Here is a 14,700-nt window from a genome sequence, read left to right as displayed (position 1 = left end):
GCCATTAAAATTATCTGGTGAGGAAGATCACGTTTGAACAGTTGTCTCGTTCTCCGAAAGATCCTTTTCTAAAGAACTGAGGCCTGGGATCTAACTGAAGTTTCAGTGGGGAGCCTTCCTTCTCCCGAATAATCTCCAGGCCCGCAGCGGGTGTGGTTTTATCGTTAGTAGGCTCCCAGCCGGCTGATCTTTCAGGCACGACCTTGGCCGTGTCTGAAAGGGAGAGAGCTCACGGTGGTCTGGTAAAGTGTGACGGGTGAGCTATGTTTGCTGCAAGCTCATAAAAGCGTTCTCCAGCTCGTGTGGCTTCTGCTGGGAACACAGAACTGGGGTCAGCACAGTAAACAGACCACCACTGTGGGCTCAGGGACCCCTTTAGCTGACCTAACTGATGCGAGGTCAGTTAGAACCTTGCATTTAGTTTAGGTACCTCTAGGCCTGTATCATTTGCAGCTTTGTGAAGGGTGTTTATTTGCGAAGGAAATGTACCTGAACCCTAGCCACATGGAAGTATTCAGTATGATCCCGTGCGGAAATCAGATAGCTGCCATAGTACTGAGAGTGTAATTTTTTTCAGTAAGATTTCTTTTTTTTTTTTTTTTCAGCTTAATATTCTCCATACAGCGCTGGCTAAACAGTTGGCAGATACAATGGTTCTACCTATTATACAGTTTCGAGAAAAAGATCTCACAGGTAAAGTTACTGAGTTCAGTGCCAATCACCTTCAAAATATCAATTCATTTCATAATAGTTCTGAGTATCCTAATTTCTTTAAATATGTGCCTCATTGAGAAATGCCCTCCTTTTTTTGAGCACTTCAGCTTAGCTGACTTTTATTGAATCCCCACTGTGTTCTTGGCTCCCCTAAAGGGGGTTACAGGCTACTGAGAAAAGGCTTGGAAACAGTTGTAACATCATGTGAGGAAGGCAGCAGGACAGAGAGGTACAAGGAATAAATACAGAAAGGTGTGATTACCCTTTTGATGTTTCGGTATGAGGGAGGGCTTCCCGGAGTAGGTGATCTCTGTGCTGCGTTTTGAGAGATTACCAAGGAGACAGGGACAGCAGGGCTAGTATTGCTGGTTGGGAGCATTACTAAAGGCATGCCGTGAGTGCTCTGGAATGGAAAGAGGGCGGCTTAGAGAGGGAAGGAGGGCGGGAACCATGCTCTTCCTGTGCTGGCCTCCGTGAGCAAGGCAGCAAGCTCCCTGTTCACCTGGAGCTCACGTTTTTAATGAGTGAGAGTATCTGAGACTGGTTCAGAGAGCCAGGTTGCCCTTTTGGACTAGTTTTGGTTCTTCAACTAAAAGCCTTAGAATAATTTTATATCTCTTGGAAATCAAGTTAGTGAAAATGTGGATATAAAAATATAGTCTTGAAAAAATGTAGTTGATGTTACAAAAAGAAATCCAAACTTTGTAGGTTTTTCTGCTCTTTATATCATTGACAATGGTCATTGCTTTGAGATTAAAGAATTACATTTTCTAGAACACTAGAAGAAAAAATTACCGGGCAAAAAAGTCTAAACCTGGGTAGTAAGAGATCTGTGCGGTATTGTGCTTCCTCTTTAAAAATACAACACCTTGAAGTGTTACAACACCTTAAGTTGTTACAATGGCAGCAACAGGACATTTCTAGGTTCTGGGTACGGTCAGGTATTCTAAGGAAAGATGTGTTAAAACACTCATTTTTGGGGCTGGAGAGTCTGAGCTTAGGCTATACTCGAGGCCTCCTGAATAGTACCTGGCCACCACACGCTCCGGCCCCCGTCCCCACGGTGCCCCCTGCTTCAGCATCCCCGGATGCTGTCTAAGACAAGTGGCCCTACGAGCAGTCAGGGTCACCAGGTAGGGGAAGCAGCCGAAGCCGCCAGTTCCAGTCAGACCAGGATTCCCTGCCCACAGGGCCTGCCTCCTTCCACGCTTACACTTCTGTTTTCTCAGGGAAGTGCAGAGCTCTGGGTTGATGTATTTTAGTTTAGTTTAGTTTTTTTGCTCTAAGATTTTTTTTTTTTTCTCTTTTTCAGAAGTAAGCACTTTAAAGGATCTTTTTGGACTTGCCAGTAATGGTAGGCATCCTTTTCGTTCTTGGGGGGTGGTGGGCGCGTGGCGGGCGCGACCGATTGCTCTTGCCTTTCAACCCATCTGCATGCTAAAATGCCTCTCTATTTTTAGAGCATGACCTCTCGATGGCAAAATATAGCAGGCTTCCTAAGAAAAAGGAGAATGAAAAGGTAAGAGTACCTACCTTACATTTTGTTTTTCATGTCATTTGCTTAAGCCCCTTTTCTAATTTCCTGTTAGGAATCTTGAGCTTTCTCTTCTTTCGTTTACATAAAGTTTTAAATTATTTATTTTGAATCATAAGTAAACTTGTACCTCCCTGTTCTAACTTTTCAAACTGGTTTATTAAACGCCAACTTGGAACCATGGTAAAATTTCAGTGATTTCAGTGTAACCTTGGCTCTTCATGGCTATCTGCCTCATATGTTTCAGGTCACTTGAATCTCTTGCCCTGGGTGTTGACTCTGATTCTTTTTTTTTTTTTTTAATGTTTATTTTACTTTTGAGAGAGAGAGTGAGGCGAGGGAGGTGCAGGGAGAGAGGGGTACAGAGGATCCAAAGTGGGCTCTGTGCTGACAGCAGTGAGCCTGATGTGGGGCTCGAACTCAGAAACTGTGAGATCATGGCCTGAGCCGAAGTCAGACACTTAACCGACTGAGCCACCCAGGTGCCCCCACTCTTTTTCTTTAACTCATGCTTTTTGCTACTATAGATGATATGGAACTTTTTAATACATGTGACTTTTTACTTCTTTGCATAATTTACTTGAGCTGAATTAATTTCCTTGGAATACAATCTTACAAGTGAACTAAAATGTTTGTGGCCTTCAGCGCATGCCACCATGTTGTTTTCCCACAGGGTCACAGCACTCTTCAGTGCTGCCAGCAGAGAGTGATTGGCCTCACCCCAGTGCAGCCTCACAAGCATGGAGATGCTGAGGCCTTTAGTATTTTTAATTTGGGGTTTTGGAACATGAGGCGGGGGTGCACCTGGGTGACTCAGTTAAGCATTCAATTCATGATTGCAGCTCAGGTCATGATTTTGCAGTTGTAAGATCAAGTCCCTCATGGGGCTCTGTGCTGGGTACAGAACCTGCTNAAAAAAAAAAAAAAAAAAAAAAGATAAAAATAATTAAAAAATAAGACATAAGGTGGAACCTTATCTAGGTTTTATTGTATTTGGCACAATGGGTTTTGTGAGAAGCTTCATGCTCTTACAGAACTGCCACATCTGTTAGACAACCCGACGTTTGCTCCCGCCTCTCCTCAGGTGAAGACCGATGTTGTGAAGGAGGTGGCGGCTGCGCGGCGGAAGCAGCACCTTTCTTCCCTTCAGTACTACTGTGCCCTCAACGCGCTGCAGTACAGAAAGCGCGTGGCCATGATGGAGCCCATGATAGGCTTTGCCCACGGACAGGTAGGCCGTTCCGCTCCCCTGAGGCTGAGACCTGGGCGGCTGCTGTGATAGAGTTTAGGAGAAACCAAAGTACCGCCAGAGGAAGAAACACGAACGCACCACCTCCCTGGAGCCTCCCTTAGGTTCGGCACACGGTAGCCGGACTGGTTAGGCTGTACTTGCCCGAGGTGATGGCCTTGATCGCAGGCCTCCCGCGGGGAGGGGCTGGCCTGGCCCTTTGTCTCTGAGCCAAGTGAAAGCCAGGCCCGGCCTGAGAAGCCCATCCCCTGCTGCTGTGTGTGGTGGGGGCCACACTCGGCTGGGCTGTTCTCATTGCTGAGGTTCTTGCCGGCACCTTGGCATCTGGGCTGTGGCGAAATGTCGCCACTGCCGGCTGAGGTCTCTGGTGAGGGCGTGTTGGCTTCTCCCCCTCAGTTAGTGGTCCACTGAACCTCTGCGTGCCAGGAGTCTGCAGTGGGGGGGGCAGCCTGGCAGTGATGGGAGTGGGTGTGCGTGTGAGGCGAAGGGCGCCCCCCCTCCCCCTCCCTGCCTGCTGTGCTCCGGCCCCACTTAGGTGGGCTCCGGCACCTCACGCCGGCATGCAGGAAGCACACCCGCTAGTCTTTCAGCTGACAGTCTAGGAACGGAAGGGGGTGTCCGGAAGCAGAACATTGGGAGGAAAAAAAGTCAGCAACTTTTTAAAACTCCACATATGTGAGCATCTGTTATTTTTTAATACATTTGAAAAATACATTCTGTTTAAAAAAAAAAAATGGCATTAGTAGCATTCAAGGGGGAGGATACCAAGAGAGGATCTTTAAGCATTCAGGCTCTATTATCTGTCTTTTATTATTTGAAAAATTTTTATTTTTTTAAGCGACAGGGACAGAGTGTGAGGAGGGGAGGGGCAGGGAGAGAGGGAAACACAAAATCCGAAGCAGGCTCCAGTCTCTGAGCCATCAGCACAGAGCCCAACGCGGGGCTTGAACCCATGAAAGTGAGATCATGACCTGAGCTGAAGTTGGAAGCCCAACCGGCTGAGCCACCCAGGCACCTCAGTTATCTGTCTTCTGAATGTGGTGGTTACGTTGTTGGATGGCGAGGTAACTAAGTCAGCTTCTGCCTTCAGAGGTGATGCTTCACCTTTCCGTGACATCTGAGCAAAGCTGGGTTGAACCAGCCCCGGCCAGTCCTGGGCTGTGGGTGGGCTGCAGTCCTCAGCAGACCCTCGGCAGCCGTCCAGCCTCCTCGAGACGGCCCCCGCCCGTTCTCCTGTGCCCTCCTCTCTCCTTCCTCTAAGTTTCGCACGTCTGCCCTAGGGGACGTCCTGGCTTTGTGAGAGGACGGCGGGACTGCCTTTGCTCTCTCGTCAGTGCCTCCTGTCACGTCTGTCCCCCCTGGATTGACGGCCTTGCCTGTGGACTTAGAGGCCCAGGGTCAGACAGGCTCCTGGCTGAGAACCTCAGAGAGATGAACGGCTGCGGGTCTGATCAGTTAGTGTTTGCGGAGCCTGATCAGTTCGGGGAGGGGCCTCGCAGGGCTCGGAGGGTGGGCTTGTTCGTGGATGGGTTCCCGTGTTTCACCTTGAGGACCGCGTCGCGTCTCGTGGCCCACGCTCTCTAGGTGAATGCTGCTGCGGGGCCCGGGGGGCCTGGCCACGGAGCGGAGCACACTGTCACCGCTGGGTGGCCGCAGCAGCATTTTTGAGGATTGAAGATGGCACGGTTTCATTTTTCATGTGCAAAGTGTCCAGATTTCAGGACAGAAGAGCAGGTAGTCTCTCCCATCACAGACTTAAAATCTTGCTGCAGACTCGCTGCCCCTCCCGACCAGTTGTCGTCTAACCCCATGAATCTTTGGGGCGATTCCAAGGCAGTCCCTCACCTTCTGCTGCATCGGCCCTTTTAAATCCATGTCGACGCAGCCTCCACCTCCGTTGAGTTGCTGGCCGTGTGGTCGTCGTACTTCCTCCCGTTCACAGAGCCACACAGGGTCTCCGGATGACGTTGTGCTGAACCCGGCTTCTCGGCGCCGCCCCTGTCAGTGCAAGTGGCTTGGCTTTACTTGCGCCTTCCCTGGCCCTCATTCAGTAGGTTTGCACTGAAATCACGATTAGCTGTCATGCCTCACAAAGTGAGGTTTTGTAGGCTGTGTCCAAGTTTGTGAGAACACAGGATGAACTCCAGTATCTACGGGGTGGGTCCTGTGAAAGGTGGCTGTAGACACCAGGATCTTCTCCCTCCCTTCCATTCATTCATCAGATTATTTGAGGGGCTGCCCGAGGAGTTTACAGAGGAGCAGAGAGCCGAGACACGGAGTTAAGAGTATCAATTCCAAGAGTTTAGGGAGGGGAAGGGAGGAAGGTCACTGTGCTGCTATGTCCTTAGAAACGCAGAAAGCTCCTTTAACAGACTTTGATGTTTCTGAGATCCAGAAAGGCATTTACTGTGCTGATCTCTGTACAATTAAAAGATCGTGGGGCCAGAGCAGCTCCCTGCATTATCACCTCGCCTGGGATAACGATGATCCTCCTCTGTTTTTGTACCGTGAAAACTAAGGACGTGGGGATGTGTATTCCCCTGGGGCGTAAACATGTCAGAACTGTCCTGACAGCGCTTCCCAGCTTCAGTGGGGTGCGAGGGTGAGTTCTGTGCCCACCGTCCAGGGCAGAGGCTGCTTCCAGATCAGAGAGATGAGCTGGGACAGGCTTTGTGAGAAAATACCCGCATCTAGGCTCAGTGTTCTCTTTTTTCAGGACTTGGCCTTGCAGCTGTTACCTCTCCCCCAACAGGCATGTAAAGTGGAGTCCATACCCAGTATTGAGAGTTTTTTAAAGCCCTGGCCATAGAAAGAAGTGGAAGCTGGAGCTCTGGGGCAGGATGGTTACAGAAATCAGTAACGCACTGAATGGTCCCGTCTTCCCCCAACCCCTGAACCCCTGCCCTTCATGGTTGGACAGGCAACGCGGGCTTTCTGGGCAGTGAATTCCCGGGACTCTCGGGAAGTAAGGCGTTCCTTCTTTTCGTTCCCCAAAAGCCAGCACTTGCAGTTGTCTTTTCAAAGGAGGCTGAGGTCTCCTAGGGCCACTGTCCCCTGGGCTGAGAGAGCGTCTAGCGTGGCACACTGGGAACAGGAAGGGACCTTGCCTCTGCGGAGCACCTGTTCAGTGCCTGAGCTCTGCTGCATCCTTTGGGTTGACATCAAGGCCGGAAGAGCCTTTTAAGGGTCATCAGCCCAGTTTCCCCTTCACGGTGTCTTAGCTGGGTCATCTGTCCAGCCTGCGTTGTGAGCAGCACATGGCTCGGTGAGCGGGGTCGGCTGGTGGCCCTAAGGGTGGGCTTCTCTTCCCCAAGAACCTCCTGCCATGCCACATTGAGTGCTCGTCCACTTCTTGCTGGCACTGTGCATGTCATTTGTCACACACCGATGTAGGTCCTAGAGACGCAGAGGTGGAGACATACCCCCTGCCCCCAAGAAACTTTCTGTCTAGAATTCACAGAGCAAAGCAGCTGATGGTGAGAGTATCAAGGCCACTTGTCAGTAGCAACTACTGATGCACCCGGGCGTGACCTGTGCCAAGCAGTGACTCACACATTGTCCCTGATGTTTATAGCCTCTCAGCGAGATAGCTGGGTCCCGCCGCCCCCACTCGGGGCTTCAGGAGGAGTTCCGCTGGGGCGGGGAGCCCAGCAGAGGCGCTCGCGGCACCCCGGGGGCGCAGGGATGGAGGGCCGTATCGCCACCCCCCGCTGCTTCCAGTCCCGCATGAGTGTGCTCACCCATCTCCTTTCCTAGGTGACTTTCACAGCGTCACACTTCTGTCTTTCAGATTAACTTTTTCAAGAAGGGAGCAGAGATGTTTTCCCAAAACATGGACAGCTTTTTATCCTCCGTTGCAGACATGGTTCAAAGGTAAGGCTGCACTCCACTTTGGGCCTTGTGGGCCTTTGCCTTTCCTGCTGAATCCGTCCCTCCAGGGGCTCCATGGGACCCCCACTCTGGGATCCCTGGGCAGCGGGCCCCTTCTTAGCCGCCGGTATTTGGCTTGTGGTTGAAAAGTGATGCCTTTTGCAGTTCCCACGGTGGGGAGCCCCGAGGTCCCACCCTGTGAACGGACTCTATATATAAATGAAAAATGAGTGGGGTGACTGGGTGGCTCAGTTGGTTAAGGGTCTGACTTCGGCTCAGGTCATGATCTTGCAGTTCACGAGTTTGAGCCCCATGTCGGGCTCTGCGCTGACAGCTCAGGGCCTGGAGTGTGTTTCTGATTCTGTGTCTCCCTCTCCTTCTGCCCCTCCCCTGCCAGCGCTCTGTCTCTGTCTCTCTCTCTCAAAAGTAAATAAAAACATTTTAAAAAATTTGAAAAGATGAAGCATCCACAGGGAGACTTTCCCATTAAGTCCCAGATCGTGTGCCGAGGGCCTCCTTTTGTTTGCTGACCATCAGCTTCACATGTTCCAGCCTGTCAGTCCGGTGTAGACTCACTGTGGACTCAGAAGTTCACTTTGCTTCCGCTTTGGAGCCGAGAGATTAGCAGCAGAAGTGCTGTGACCCTTTAGGAAACTAACCATCGTATCCGTTTATGATCGATAAACAAGTCTTTAAGCCTTTTTTGAATTAATTTAGCAAATTGCATTTTGACCTCATGAATGCTTATATTTTAAAAAAACAGCATCCTCTCTTCAGACTGTCTTGCCCACGTTTCGCTGATGCTGTGGCTGCTCCGAGTCCCTGTGCCTCCTGCTGCCGGTGTCGGTGACCGTGAACCCCAGGAAGCCTTGTGTCGTGAACACGGCAGACGTGGTTGCTGGAGGACGGCCCGAGAGTGGTTGAGCAGCAGACGTACAGAGTAGACGTAGGAGCGCAGGACTTTATTTTGTGTGAACAGGTGGAGGAAGGTCGCTCATTTTCTTGAAGGTGTTGCTTTTCACGATACCTTGAGGCAAGCAGCGGACCCCGCTCAGGCAGAAGTGTACCTCAAGGGCCGGCAGTAAAGAATGAAGCCTGGAGCTGAGCTTTGTGCCAGCAGCACGCGGGAGGGTTGTCATTTGAAGTCGTCTGCGCCTGCCTGGAAGTCCCGGCAGCTTGGCCCTGGCTGCAGCGGGCAGGCCGGGTTCACAATGAGGCTTGAAATCCCATTTCAGGTTCCTGCCTGTTAATTTGCTTGTGGGCCTCTGGGAGTGTTAGGAGCATTAGGAGAGAGGAAAGGAAGGTGCCTGCTGTCGCTGCTGTCGAGGGCCCCTGCCCTCTCTGGCCACCTCTCTTTTACCCTCCGTTAGCTCCTGGACGGCTTTCTGGTCCTGAGAGAACCATCTGGACTTCAAAGTTTGTTCATGCACTGCTAGATTTTTTTATTGATGGCATTGGGACATTTGCGCCTGTTTTCGAAGTGCTGTGACGCATCTCTCCGCAAATCTCAGAGCCTCCGCCTCCTCCGCTGTTGGCCTCTGTGTGAACGGCCGCAGGCTGTCCAGAGTGCACTGCAGCCACGCGAGCGGTTCCGTGCGATGGGCCGCAGAGCCCCGGCTACACAGCCTTCCGGGTCTGTGGCTCATCCCTCTGCTGCCTGACAAGACCTAGTCCATTACAAGGGCCGCAGCCGCAGACAGCATTCCCAGCTGAGCCTGGAAGCACTTAAACCTCCGGGTTCAAATGGCTAAAGCACTCACATTAAGGTTCTAATTTTCCTACCGCTCCGCTTTTCTGTCGGTGAGTGGATAAACACTGCCGTGCCTCCCTAGCTGTGAGGTGGGCGGCTGCACTGCCGGCCCAGAGGGGCCAAGGACAGCGGTGCTGGCTCCGGATGCTGCCCTCCTTTCCCTGGGGGCCAAGTGCCCGGGCTCTGCTGTGTGAGATGTGCGGGGATTCTGAACCCAGGCTAAACCGCACGTGGTGGCTTTTTGAATTACCCGAAGAACCAGGGGCTTTCCCTTTCTTTTTCTACAGTTTATTCATTTATTAAGAGAGAAAATGCACAAGATTGGGGTAGTGCCAGAGAGAGAGAGAGAGAGAGAGAAAGAGAATCCCAAGCAGGCTCTGCACAGGCAGCATAGCAGAGCCTGACTCAGGGCTTGAACTCACAAACTGCGAGATCATGACCTGAACCAAAGTCAAGAGTCAGATGCTTAACTGACTGAGACAGCCAGGGGCCTCAGGAGCTTTTCTTCTTAGTCCCTAACCCCACAGGGATACACTTCTACCTTTTTTCTTAGTTCCTACTGCTGCTCTGATCGATTGATCAGTAGGTAGGTAGGTAGTCAATTAAATAAGCACTTTTTTTTTAATCTTGGAAGAGCCTATGGAAAAGCACTTGCCTCCCCTGTCCTGGAGTGCTGGGGGCCCTGCGCCTCCTGACTGAAGCTGAGTCTGTGTGGGTCCAGGAGCGGAGGTAGGGGCACTTACTGACCACTTCCGGAGGCGTGTGCAAACGTCCTGCTGGGGCACATGAGATTTTTCTGGGGGAGCCGATCCTTATCTTCTACTGGGTCCTCAGGGAATCTTCTCACCCCTAAAAGCTTAAAAACCTGGGGTGCCTGGGTGGCTCAGTTGGTTAAGTGTCCGACTTCGGCTCAGGTCATGATCTCACGGTTCCTGGGTTTGAGCCCCGCGTCGGGCTCTGTGCTGACAGCTAGGAGCCTGGGGCCTGCTTCAGATTCTGTATCTCCCTCTCTCTTTGAGCCTCTCCTGCTCATGCTGTCTCTCTCTCTCTTTCAGAAATAAACAAAACTTTAAAAATTAAAAAAAAAACAACTTAAGGACCTTAGCGGTTTTGTATACTTTGGCTCCCTCCTTCCACTTCTCGTGCTGCTTACCTTTTCTTTTCCATTGTACTCGCCCCATCTTGGCAGTGACGAGCAGGTAAGCCAGTGAGGCCTGCTGTCCGGGCCGCCTGTCGCAGGGCTCCCAGTGGTGGAGTGCGGCCGTCCTGTTCACGTGTCAGGAGAGCCAGAAGGAGCTTAGATCGCCCACCTGCGTCGAGCTGCATTAAGACGTAGGCGGCGTGCACGGTGGGCCTCCTAGAGCAGAGTGGGGACCAAGCCCAAACTTAACCCTTGTGAGAGAAAACCCTGAGGAACTCGCTTTGAGAAACAGTGGTCTAGATGGCCCCCAGAGTGCCTTCTGATTTAACATTTGTAATTCAGTCATCTCTTCTTTAACAGGGTGGAAAAGCAGAGCGACGCCTCTGAAGTTTGCTTTCGCGCGTGGGTGGGCCGCGTTGGGCAGCTTGTGTTCGGGGCTTTATATCCAAGGCTCTCAGTGCCGGGTGGGGAGCTGTGGAGGCATCGCTTTGTGGGAAGAAGGGGCAGCTGCCAGTTTGAAGCTAAAGCTTCCATGTTTTCTGCAGCTCAGCACACATGCGCACACAAGCCAGGGCCCGGCCCCACAGTCTCGGCAACGCTACAGCTGCCAGGAGAGGAAAAGCATTGCCTTTGTCTGTGTCCGTGCGCCCTGGTCCCACCTCCTGGCTGTTTTCCTTCCTCCGGTGGCTGCTTCCAGAACTAGAGGGAGCAGAGGGCCAGGAATGACTGCTGTTTCCTTCCTTTCTGGCCCTTTCGCAGATAATCTGCACCCAAAGCCCTGAGGATGGGCTCATTAAAAGTTTTCTCCTAAAATCTGCATCAGTAGGTCTGAGCCTGGATACCACTTTGTCAGCAGAGAGATTGTTTAACTGGGTTCAGGCGCTGCCCAGTGGCCAACATGTTCTGTTTTCAAACAGCAGCCACGTAACTATTTTTAGCAACGCAGACTTGAGTCCCTGCGGATCTCCAATTTCTGGGCCTGTCCCTTCGTGCGGCAGGCAGCCGCGGGGACAGCTCCGCCATCTGTGGCGCAGCAACGCCCGGTCGGCCAGTGAGGAGCCGCTGACCTGATGCCTTCTGTCTTCAGCATTCAGGTGGAGCTAGAAGCCGAAGCGGAAAAGATGCGGGTGTCGCAGCAAGAACTGCTTTCTGTCGAGGAGACTGTTTACGCCCCGGACTTTGATGTGGCTGCACCACAGATCAACAGGAACCTCATCCAGAAGGCCGGTTACCTGAATCTCAGAAAGTGAGAATGCCGTGGCTCGCCTCTTTTTCTAACACCCCTTTTCCCTCAGCGTCTGTGGAGTGGAGGGCAGGGGAGGGTGGGGAAGGACTCCTGCACAGCACCCCTCCCTCACAGCACCCGGGGGAAGCCTTCGGGGCTCAAGGCCCGCATAGCTGAGAGATGGACTTGACACAGCCTTGTAAGAGCCCAGTGCGTGGACTCCGAGGGGCAGGTCACCCTGTCCCTGATCACCATGGCCATGTGCAGACAGCCTGCTCGTAACCGTCACCGTCCTGGACTGTTGAGAGTTCCTATCCCCACCCCGCCCGTAGCCCAGGCCACTGATGCGTGAGAGCGTGTGCTCCAGGTCCGCAGCTGAGGCCAGATTCGGGTGCCAGTGAGCCTTGCGGGTCACAGACTGAGTCACACCGTGTCACTCAGGGCTGTTTGAATTAAAGGGAGGGCGATCAGGTTTCCTTGTGTCCGAGAAGAGACGGAGGCTGTCTGGCGTGCTGAAGACTGACTTTGGTTCAGTCGGACCCCATTGCTGGGCCTCAGTCGTGTCATCGATGAAACAGCTGGTAGTCACAGCTCTCAATGTGCTAGTACCTGCTGAATGAGGTCGTTCCCAGCAGGTGGTAGGCACTCACATGTTAGCTATTTCCAGGTTTTGGAAATAATTGTAATTATTTAGGCAGGAAACCTAGTGCCTTGCACGTAGTTGCTACTCGACAAACATTGAGTCATGTAAGTGTAGCTGATACCTCACAGTTGGAGGGTCTACAGAGAGGAGTTGCCAGCTGTTTTCTTACCATGGTGGAGCTCCACAAAGCTCTCACCGCTTGTAGAGATCCCAAGTTAAATACCTCCTTTAGTTCGTACAGATAGAAAACCCTACAAGGTTCTGGTGTTGTTTGTTTGTTACTGGCTATTCCTCTTGCAGGCAGCCCACAAAACCAGAATAACATCCAACTGGAGCAAAGTCAACCTAGTAGATGTCCCTGGGTGCTGTGAGCCAGGGTGACTCTGGTGACTCTCACTAGATTTAAAACAGTTCAGCCCGTGTCTTAGAGGATGGTGTAGGTCTTCAGTTCCGCGTTTCCAGGTCTCGGGGAGGAGCCAGCGTCCAGCCGCTGCAGGGTGGGCACGGGCTGGCCTAGGCCCTGGGCGGGCATCTCCTGCGTGGGCAGAGCCCGTGACTTCCAGGTCCCTCAGGCTGCAGCGAGCCGCCTCTGCTGCTCTGCATTTGCAGTTTTGCTTTAAAGAAACATTATTTCTAGAACGCCAACACTGGTGAGGAGGCAGCAAGACCTTGAGGTGCTGCGCGGGCTTCCGAGCACTGACAGGCTTGCTAAAGTCACAATTCTCACAGTAAAACAGGGCTGGTCACCACCACCTGGGAGCGGCTTTACTTCTTCACGCAAGGCGGGAACCTCATGTGTCAGCCCCGGGGAGCCGTCGCGGGGGGCCTGATCCAGGACCTGGACAACTGCTCGGTGATGGCGGTGGATTGTGAAGACCGACGATACTGCTTCCAGATCACCACTCCCAACGGGAAATCGTACGCCACGCGGGTCTTATGTGGGCGGAGAGCAAGGGTAGTGACCCCACCCCTGCCCAGGGCCTCCGGGATCGTTGCTCTTTGGGGAGGATGTTTTCTGTTCCCTTTAAGCACGCACACAGCAGCCCCGCGGGATCCTGTCTGCCGTGTGTCAGGAGTCCCAGCGTGGGTTTGTAGGGGCCCCTGGAGGAGGCCTCGGTCTGTGTGGGAGGCAGCCGTAGGAGAGCTGCTGCTCAGCACGGACCCTAGAGAAGGCTGTGGCTGCCCCCGCGGGCTCGCACACGAGCTCTGTGTACCGCGCGTGGGGCGGAGGGCGGGCGCACCTGACCGGGGAGCCCGCTGTTGCAGCTGAAGCTGGAGACGGGAGCAGTGCGCTCAGCCACGGCGCTCCCCCCGTGAACGTGCTGTCCCTGCAGACCCCCGTGTGCCTCGGGGGCCCAGAAGAGGTCACTTGGAGTCATTCACGGATCCCACTGCAGTGGGGTCTCCTGTGGAGCAGGAGCTTCAAACTGAGCCCCAAGGGGAGGGCAGGCCGCGGCCCATCCTCCCGTGGGAGCCAGCTCTGCTCGCATTTGCTTCCGGGTGGCGTTCGGAGCTGAGGTTCTGTTTGGACAGCAGTGGGTCCGGGCAGGCCGGTGCGGCGCCGGCCGTCCCCTCCCAGGTTGGCAGAGCGGCTTCAGACCTCCCTCCTCCTGGGCGGCGGGAGAGGCCCGGGATCGCAGCCGTGGTCCTGGGCAGTTAACACCTTGCTCTTCTCACGTGTAAAGTAGGGCTAAGATCTGTGCTCCCACCTCCTAGAGCTTTGGGGTCCCTGGGAAGGGGTGAGCCCTCAGCAGGGAAGGGCAGTGTTGTTTGCGTCCTGTTCCCCTCTGTGGGAGCGTCTGGCTTCTCCGGGCGTGGTTGGGAGGAGGGGCCGCCCTGATCATCTGAGTGGCCAACAAGACGTGTATGCTTGGGGACTCACAGACACGAGCCAGCAGACCCGAGCCCAGCTGCTCACTTTATAGGTGAGAAAGCACAGGCCCAGGGGAAGGAAGTGTCTGTCCCGGATCACACGGTGAAGGAGCAGCAGCAAGCCAGAACCCCATTTTTTCTTTCCGCTCATGCTGCGTTCCTGGCCCTTCCCTTTGGGACCCAGCTGAGTTCAGTGAACCTGGTAAGTCTCAGCCACTGAGGTCTGGAAGCACTGACTTGGATGCACTTTATTTCAGGGGAATAATCCTCCAGGCAGAAAGCAAGAAGGAAAACGAGGAGGTAAAGCTTTTGTTGTTCCCCTTCTGGCCTGGTCTGGTGGGTGATGGGGACCCGGCAGGTTTCTAACGCCCTCTCTCTGCAGTGGATCTGCGCCATAAACAACATCTCCAGGCAGATCTACCTGACCGACAACCCCGAGGTAACTCGCGCGGCCTTACCTGCGTCCCCGCCCCTCGCTCAGTCCGAAGGGTCAGCGCCCCTGCGGGACTGAGCGTGTCCTGTGTGCCTGCAGGCCGTGGCCATCAAGCTGAATCAGACGGCTCTCCAAGCAGTGACTCCCATCACGAGCCTTGGGAAGAAGCAAGAAAGCTCGTGCCCCAGGTAACTGAAGGACCGCGGAAAAGTGGCTTTTTTGTGTTGAGGTTCTGGGAGTTTGCAGTTCTGTCTGCACAGGCCACGGCG

The 14,700-nt window shown here is 53.3% G+C and overlaps 1 protein-coding gene across 1 annotated transcript in view; it reads left to right on the top strand.

The window, feature by feature from the left end:
* The window catches only part of APPL2 (adaptor protein, phosphotyrosine interacting with PH domain and leucine zipper 2), a 52,552-nt gene that overhangs the window by 23,651 nt on the left and 14,201 nt on the right, over positions 1–14,700 (top strand). Inside the window, exons 6-15 of the mRNA XM_077761960.1 lie at positions 606–693; positions 2,027–2,068; positions 2,175–2,233; positions 3,333–3,479; positions 7,288–7,370; positions 11,346–11,504; positions 12,856–13,044; positions 14,256–14,298; positions 14,381–14,437; positions 14,531–14,619. Of these exons, the coding sequence (XP_077618086.1) occupies positions 606–693; positions 2,027–2,068; positions 2,175–2,233; positions 3,333–3,479; positions 7,288–7,370; positions 11,346–11,504; positions 12,856–13,044; positions 14,256–14,298; positions 14,381–14,437; positions 14,531–14,619 (956 nt within the window). The remainder of the gene's footprint in view (positions 1–605; positions 694–2,026; positions 2,069–2,174; positions 2,234–3,332; positions 3,480–7,287; positions 7,371–11,345; positions 11,505–12,855; positions 13,045–14,255; positions 14,299–14,380; positions 14,438–14,530; positions 14,620–14,700) is intronic.

This window comes from Crocuta crocuta, unplaced genomic scaffold (assembly GCF_008692635.1).
Source record: "Crocuta crocuta isolate KB4526 unplaced genomic scaffold, BGI_CrCroc_1.0 scaffold193, whole genome shotgun sequence".
Taxonomy (NCBI): Eukaryota; Metazoa; Chordata; class Mammalia; order Carnivora; family Hyaenidae; genus Crocuta; species Crocuta crocuta.
This window is presented reverse-complemented; position numbering and strand designations above follow the sequence as displayed.